Raw genomic sequence first — 7,744 nt, forward strand, 5'->3', positions numbered from 1 at the left:
GACTCTTGCTTATAATTTCAGCTCTCCAAAAGGAAGCTGCAGCAGGATTGACTTTAACTTGAGGCTAGCCTGGGCTACAATGTGTGGCTCTGTATTAAAGACCAAAACAAGCCAGCTGTAGTACCACAAACCTGTGGTCATCCTAACTACATTTGGAATTAAAGGCGGCCAGCCTGCGCTACACATGGAGATTTTAAAAAGGCCAGCCTGTGCTACATGAAACCCTGTCACATGAGTGAGACGATTCTCCTGCAAGGCGGGTAGACTCAGATGGACGTGAAATACTCCTCAGCTCTCAGATGGCCCTGAAGCCATTTTGGATGCAGCCGCAGTCCTTGACAGTGTGAGCTTGGGCTGTGGTGGGCCTTCTCCGTTTATGAACGGCAGATGGGAGTGGTCAGTAGACAGGCTGTATGAGTAAGGCTTCCTCATTGTGTCTGGAGACCAGTCTCCCGACATCAGCTACTCCACAGAAGAGCCTTTCCCATGCTCAGTGGTGACCAGTCTCCTAGGTTCTCACCATTGGGTAAACTGATCTTCTCCAATTGAATGAAGGCTTTTTTGACAGTTAGAGAAAATATTGATGGATAGGTTGGAGTCCAGCCTTCAAGGGAAAAGCCCACAGCTGGTTTGAATCTAATGTTTAGTAGATGCAGTGGTCTGACATGGGTGACAGTCAGATTAGTTCTAGACAGTGAGTTTATAACCTAGGCACTTGGTCAGAAAACCAGCCCCGCTGTCTGGAGTCCTTTCTGTCCATCTGCATATTACCATGCTTGGGGCATTAAAACCAATTTCTTTAAGATTTAATTTATGTATGAGTACACTGTCACTGTCTTCAGACACACACAAGCCAACATGTGGTTGCTGGGAATTGAACTCAGGACCCCCAGAAGAGCAGCTTGTGCTCTTAAACCACTGAGCCACCACTCCAGCCCCAAGACCAATTTCTAACAACTTGGAGGCTTCTATAGCATCCAAGAGTTCCCAGCTCACACAGTGTACCAGACTGACGCAGCCACCATAGCACATATATTTCCAAGCGTGGATTGAGCAAGGCGGGAGGGGAGGAGCTGGACACGGGGCCCAGTTGCTGGTCATCTTGTACAGGCAGTCCGAGAGACCCAGTCTGACCTTCACACCCCTCTGTTTATTCTCCCTGATGGCTGGGAAGATGACCATGCAGGCATAGAAAACCTAACACACCATTCAGCAACATACAGACTAACTTAGAGCAAGGTAGAGATTAGCGTGGCCCCTATGCCAGCATGACATGCAAGTTCATGAAGCACTGTTTTCTGTATATTTTTTATTACATAAAAAAAGCTTTCCAAAAGCTGTATTTGGCATGAGCGAATGCCACTGCTAATGCTGCCAGTGGCCAGGCACAGGTGCGTGAGGCCCTGAGGAGTGGGAAGGAGGAGGAGGTAACAGGCAGAACAGGAAATAGCCAGCTCAGGTCCCTGCCCTGGGAGCCCGCAGGATAAAGGCCGTGCAGAAAGGAGTAACATGTGATCCTCTTTGGTCAGGCAAAGACCCATATACGGGCCCAGAAGGCAAAAGGGCACAGGCTCAGCCCTGGAGCCGCGCTGTGGAGGCTCATCACACTGGGGCAGGAGGCGAGGCAAGAAGACGGAGCAGTGCCAGGCTGTCAGTCCTCAGCTCCTAGGAACCACCCTTATCTCTGTCATCCATCAGGTCATACCTAGGGAAGTAAGGACACAGAGTTCAGACAGAATTAAGACTCCTCTTACATTGGTTTTGTTTTCTGAGATTCTGTCTGCATCCCAGGCTGGCTGAGAGCTTGCTATAGAGCGAGCCCAGGCTGATCTTGAACTCTCAATTCTCCAGCTTCCTGCAGTCTCAAACTAAAGCCATAAGCCACCACGCCCAAACTGTGTTCTCTCCTACATGAAAGATGAGCCAAGGGCGTGCTTGAGGGAACCTGAGGTTCTCACTTTCACTATGTCCCAAGACTAGGGTTTATTTCTCCAGTGTGCATAGCCAGTCCCACCCACTCCTGTGAAGACACTCACCACTGGGCTGCACCCTGGGAAAGGTCTATTTCTGCTAGATCCAGCTGCACCTGGTTTGGAGGGTGACAGGGGGCAAGATGTCATTTTGGTACTTTCTTTCTTTCTTCCTTTCTTTTAAAAGATTTATTTATTTATTATATGTAAGTACACTGTAGCTGTCTTCAGACACTCCAGAAGAGGGCATCAGATCTCGCTACGTTGGTTGTGAGCCACCACGAGGTTGCTGGAATTTGAACTCAGGACCTTTAGAAGAGCAGTCAGTGCTCTTAACCACTGACCCACCTCACCAGCCCATTTTGGTATTTTCAAAGGACCTGTCTTATCAACATACTTTTATCATTTCAAACCACTGTGGGAGGTTACGGTCACGCCCCAGGTGAACCACTGTGTGAGGATATGGTCACGCCCCAGATGGCACCAGCAGCTTTAGTCCTAGCCTTCTCACCTTCCCCAGAAGCTCACGCTCTCGTGACATGAAGGAGGAGTTTGACTTCACAGAGACATCGAGCTTCCGCCTGAGAGTCCCATCCAGGGGCAAATCCCACTCAAACCTGGGGAAAGCACTAGATCTTAGAGCCAGGATCCCACCGGAAGCCTTCCCCCGACTCCCACCACCCCACGCCCATTTACTGACCGCTCATTGAACTCAGGATTGAGGGTCCTCTTCTTCTGTGGGGTCTTCCTCTTGGTGCTTCGGTTCTTGTCTGGGAGCAGCAACACTGACACATAGGGGTCTGGGAGATCACGTCCATTTTGTCGAAGGGCCCTGCAACAGAAGGATGTGGGCATTGGAGCATTCAAGGCAAAGGATGGAGGGGACCATAGAGGACAGGTGGCCAGGGTCTCACCGGCAGCTGTGAATAATGCTGATCAGCTTTTGTTCATCACTGTGGTACCACACTGTCAGCTTCACCTGGCCCAGGGGCCCAACAGGAGCCTCAGAGGGACTGTAGGAAGAGGGAGACCAAACATCTAAGAAAACCCCATGACTCATCTCCGTCCTCCTGCCTGCACATCACCTCCCAGCCCCTTACCTGTCACCATGTGTTAGGCGATGCCTGACCTCTAGGACCGGGGAGGCGGGGTGAGTGGGTCCCCCTAAAGCCTCAGGTTCGTCATTGAGGGAGGAGGAGCTGTGACTGTGGCTGTAGCTGTGGCTGTGGGCTTCCACTCCCGAGTGCTGGGATACCAGGATCTGGGAGCAGGAGAGGTTTGAGCCGGGCAGCATGGTTCCCAGTGCCCGAGGGCTGCTCCTGACATCTCCCACCCTCTTGGAGCCCGAGCCTTCCTGCCCTGGTACTCACCCCAAGCTGCGCTCTCATCAGCACCTGGCCCTGACCACTGAGTGCAAACCAGTGGTCCAGGCAGAGCTGGTCCTCCTGGAGGAGCTCGGAGAGAGGCAGGGATACGGAGCCCAGGGTGCCGGTCCCTTCACCCCGAACCTGTGGGGCAAATGCAGTGATAAAGTATCGAAGCTTGGCATTCAAAGGCTCCGGTGGTTTTGGTGAAAGTTCCTACCTCAGCCTCTCCAGTGCTAGGATTACAGGTATGTGCCATAGAGCCCCCTGCCTACCTTCTATTTCAATTAAAATAGTCTCTACTTTCTACTCCATAAGCTTTGACAGACTTACCAGTAGAACCAGCAGAATGGAAAAAAGAATGGCAGGAACTAAAGGTAAATTGCCAGGCACGGCCAGGCAGTGGCACACACCCCAGCACTTGGGAGGGAGAAGCAGGCGGATCTCTGAGTTTGAGGCCAGCCTGGTCTGCATGGTGAGTTCCAGGACAGCCAGGGCTACACAGTCTCAGTAAGAAAAATTAAATAATAGCATAGGGCCAGGGGTGCAGCTCATTCAGTAGCATGCTTGCAGCTCTGGGTGGAGAGGCCCCAGCTCCACATCAGACCGGGTGTGCTGGTGCAAGTCTGTCGTCCTGGAACTTCGGAGGCAGAAACAGGAGGGTCGCCCTCAGCTGCATACTGAGTTTGAGGCCAGCTTGAGCTCCATGACTCCCTGGCTCAGAAAGTTCCCAGCCTATCATGCTCTCATTTCTACATCCCGCGTGTAACATTTAAAACCTTCCTGCTGCAGATGTGAACGGTAGAGAGAGGGCCCAGCTGCGGAGTCCTGGCTGCTGTTTGAGAGGACCTGAATTTGATTACCACAACTGTCAACCTCTTCTGGTTTCCCTAGGCATCAGGTATGCACATGGTACACAAACACACATGAAGACAAATCACCCATACGCATAATTAAAATCTTAAATATAGCTAAACATGCTTGCATTTCTATTTTGTATTTCCTAACTTTAATTTTTTGTGTTTTGTTTTTGTTTTGAGACAGGGTTTCTCTGTGTAGCCCTGGCTGTCCTGGACTTCTTGAACCCACATAGATCCACCTGCCTCTGCCTCCTGAGTACTGGGATTTATGGCATGCACCACCACACACCCAGCCTAGTAATTTCTAATAGTCTAATTTTTTGCCTTTTGAAACTTGTTTCCTGCAACCTTCTCTCTAAGGTCCTCTAAAGGATCCTTCCAGTGTCTGAGTTGTTACAAGTGAGCTGTAGCCCACAAGTTTCCACAAGGGGGAAAGCTGTTAACACCAAAGACTTCAAATTCAAAGACTGTTCTTTGTTCTTCCCTTCCTCTCTCAAACAAGAACAGCAGGTGGGTGAAGCATGCCTGTAATTCCAGCATTTAGGAGGTCCAGGGTGCAGTCTAAGCCACTGTCTCAAAAAGTCTTCAACAACAAAGATGCCAGGAAGTTCTTGTTGTTGTTTAGATGCACTTTTTAACAGGGAAAAACAAATCAAAACAAAGAGCCAGGCTTGGTAGCACACACCTTTGATTCCAGCACCGGGGAGACAGGCAAGATGGTTCTCTCTGAGCTCTAGACCAGCCCGGTTATATGAGAATTGTTTTTTAGGAGATGACCCAGTGCGTAAGAGCATTTGCAGCAGGAGCGTGAAGACCCGAGTTCACGCCCCACAAACCAACACAAGTGCCTATACTATAGGGAGAGGAACCCTGGAAGCCTGACCAGCCAGCTTCAGTCAACCTAGAGCAAAAACAACAGAGAGACCCTGTCTAAACTAAGGCAGCAGTCAAGTAATGACATCCACGGTTGTCTGACCTCCACATGCACTCCCTGACACATACATACCTGCATTCACACATGTGTGTACACACAGTAACAATAAACCCCCAGAAAATCCTAGCAGGCCTGGGTAATGATATCTTACTTTAATTACTCTGAGGCCTCCCTCCTCATCTGCTTGAGATGGGGTCTCATTATGTAGCCCTGGATGAGCTCAGTCTTAGGGCCAGGATTATGACAGGACTACAAGCCTGTGCCACCACACCCTGGCCAGCTAGTCCCTTAGGTCTGCCTGCTCCTCCTACCATCCTGGTTGGCCACAATCCTCCTAACTCAGGTCTGAAACATTCACTCACATTTTAGCAGAAAATACAAATTCCTTTCGAGACAGGGTCTCATAGAGCTAGGCTGGTCTTGAAGCCATTACACAGTGAACCCAGAACTTCTGCTTCCTGCTTCCATCTCCCCAGTGCCAGAAGCACAGGCAAACACCTGTGATTCCTATACATACCTAGCCAAAATTCTTTTTGGGGGGAATTGAATTTAGGGTCTTGAGCAGAGCTACATCCCATCCCAAACCCAAAATCTTAGCATGGTACTAAGAAGTCCCTATTATGAGCCTCTCTATAATTTATCTTTATTTTTTTCCTCATCCTGGAAGGCATTGCTGCTTTATTTAAAACTGTGGGGTTTGCACCTGGTATGTTAATCCCAGCACTCAGAAGGATCTCTGAGTTCCAGGCCAGACTGGTCTACAAAGCAAGTCCAAGACAGCCAGGGCTTATTACACAGAGAAACCCTGTCTCAAAAAAACCAAAATAAATAAGTAAATAAAAATTTAAAATTCTGGTCTTGTTTTATGTGTTATGAGAAGATGCATTCAAGGGCTGTAGTGCAGGTGTATTTGTAAGCTGCCCGCTGAGATCCACCACTGACCTTTCTAGTCTTGTTGCTTAGGGCCTCTTTGCCCTTAAGTTCCAAAGCCTTCCAAGGATGCGTCTCTCACCACCCCACCTCCCTGGTCTGGTAGGACCCCTCCTCTTCTCTCCTCACTTCTGCCTTTACCCTCACCTATTCTTCTAGACGTGTCCTCCCATGACACTGACTCAAGCCTGGATGCTGCCATGCTCCCACTTTGATAATAGACTGAATCTCTGAACCTGTAAGCCAGCCCCAATTAAATGTTGTCTTTTCTAAGACTTGCCTTGGTCATGGTGTCTGTTCACAGAAGTAAAATTCTAACTAAGACACTTCCCTTTTGTTTGTGGTGTTTTTTGAAACAGGGTCTTACTAGCCCAGATTCCCACGAGCTGTGATCACAGGTGTTTGCCACCAGGAGCTTTCCTTCCTGGCCACCCTGTGCCTGGTGGGAATTCACAGTACCTGAAGCTCCAGGCTCTCAGCGTGTGGCTTCCTGATGAGAAAAGAGGCACTCTCCTCCCAGACAGGGGCCGAAGATTGGGAGACAGTCTGTTGGAGACGGAGGGGTTAGGATGACTGGCGGGTACAGGATCTTGCAGTCTTCTCCCTCCTGTCCTTAGCAGCGGAGCATCTCCTCCTACCTTGGTTTTATGGGAAGTCTCTCCCACGGTGATAGTAGCGTAAGGGCTGGGAGGCTTGGTTCCTTTTCGGAGCTGGGAGGAGAATATCAGTTGCTCTTTAATTTAGACCTAGCCCCTGACCTTGCACATTAAAGCCACAGAACCACATCTCCATTTTCACGTGACAGCCCCCACCCTCATAGCTTCAGATAATCTCACCGGAACACCAACCCGGCCAGGAACCTACGGGGCGGGGCATGTAGAGCTGCTGGCTCTTACCGGCAGATCTTCTGCCCGCTCCAGGTAGACGGACAGCAGGGCTGCTGCCAGCTCTGAACTCTTCTGAGTCTGGATCAGGCTGTTCACCTGCAGCACCTGGGAACATACAGTGGGCGGGCTGTGGACCGGACTGACACCCTTGGGACCCGAGACGCGCTTTGGTGGACGCTGACAGAGGGTGCACCCTGCCCAGTCCTGCTCTTCTCTCTCACCTCCTCTAACTCAGCAGCAGTCGGTCTAGGGGTCAGACGCTCCAGACGCAAGTGCAGGCGCCCGGATGGGACATCCTCCAGGGTCAGCCACTGTGGATACAGGTGGGAAAGGTTGAGGATGAAAATGAGGCTCGGGTCAAGATCAGGGGACACTGGCTCTCAGCGCATGCTCACCTCATCAAGAAAGCCACTGTTGAGCACTGTGGTGAGACTCACTTTATACCTGCGGTGGAGAATAAAGGCGAGACTGACAGTTGATACCGTGGCCTATGGGGTACAGCCTATCCTTCTGCCTGAACTGCTTCCTATCGTCTTACCTGCCCAAAAAGTCATCCTTGTCCAAGTCCTTATCAAAGACCTCAATCTCAAGCTCTTGGCCAGGGATTGATGTGACAATCACCTAGTGGGAGAAAAGGGAAGTCTCTCCTTTTCCTCTCCAAAAGACTACTCACCCCCCCTCCGCTGACCACACCCCCCATCAGGTAGCCACACCTCCATCAGATGACCACACCCCCCATCAGATAACCACACCTCCATCAGATGACCACACCCCCCATCAGATAACCACACCTCCATCA

At 50.5% G+C, this 7,744-nt stretch overlaps 1 protein-coding gene and 1 long non-coding RNA gene across 2 annotated transcripts in view; one reads left to right on the top strand and one right to left on the bottom strand.

Moving 5' to 3' along the window:
* LOC110303651 overlaps positions 1-4,287 on the top strand; it is a 14,747-nt gene extending 10,460 nt beyond the window's left edge. Inside the window, exon 3 of the long non-coding RNA XR_003837749.1 lies at positions 4,127-4,287. This is a non-coding gene — a long non-coding RNA (uncharacterized LOC110303651). The remainder of the gene's footprint in view (positions 1-4,126) is intronic.
* The window catches only part of Esyt1 (extended synaptotagmin 1), a 15,785-nt gene continuing 9,330 nt past the window's right edge, over positions 1,290-7,744 (bottom strand). Inside the window, exons 19-31 of the mRNA XM_021174813.1 lie at positions 7,484-7,566; positions 7,341-7,389; positions 7,167-7,256; positions 6,955-7,050; positions 6,697-6,768; positions 6,518-6,604; positions 3,341-3,478; positions 3,071-3,231; positions 2,885-2,983; positions 2,671-2,802; positions 2,482-2,587; positions 2,037-2,086; positions 1,290-1,705 (exon numbers count right to left, since the gene is read on the bottom strand). Coding sequence (XP_021030472.1) covers positions 1,666-1,705; positions 2,037-2,086; positions 2,482-2,587; positions 2,671-2,802; positions 2,885-2,983; positions 3,071-3,231; positions 3,341-3,478; positions 6,518-6,604; positions 6,697-6,768; positions 6,955-7,050; positions 7,167-7,256; positions 7,341-7,389; positions 7,484-7,566 — 1,203 coding nt within the window. The 3' untranslated portion in view covers positions 1,290-1,665. The remainder of the gene's footprint in view (positions 1,706-2,036; positions 2,087-2,481; positions 2,588-2,670; positions 2,803-2,884; positions 2,984-3,070; positions 3,232-3,340; positions 3,479-6,517; positions 6,605-6,696; positions 6,769-6,954; positions 7,051-7,166; positions 7,257-7,340; positions 7,390-7,483; positions 7,567-7,744) is intronic.

This window comes from Mus caroli, chromosome 10, assembly GCF_900094665.2.
Source record: "Mus caroli chromosome 10, CAROLI_EIJ_v1.1, whole genome shotgun sequence".
In the NCBI taxonomy this organism is placed as follows: Eukaryota; Metazoa; Chordata; class Mammalia; order Rodentia; family Muridae; genus Mus; species Mus caroli.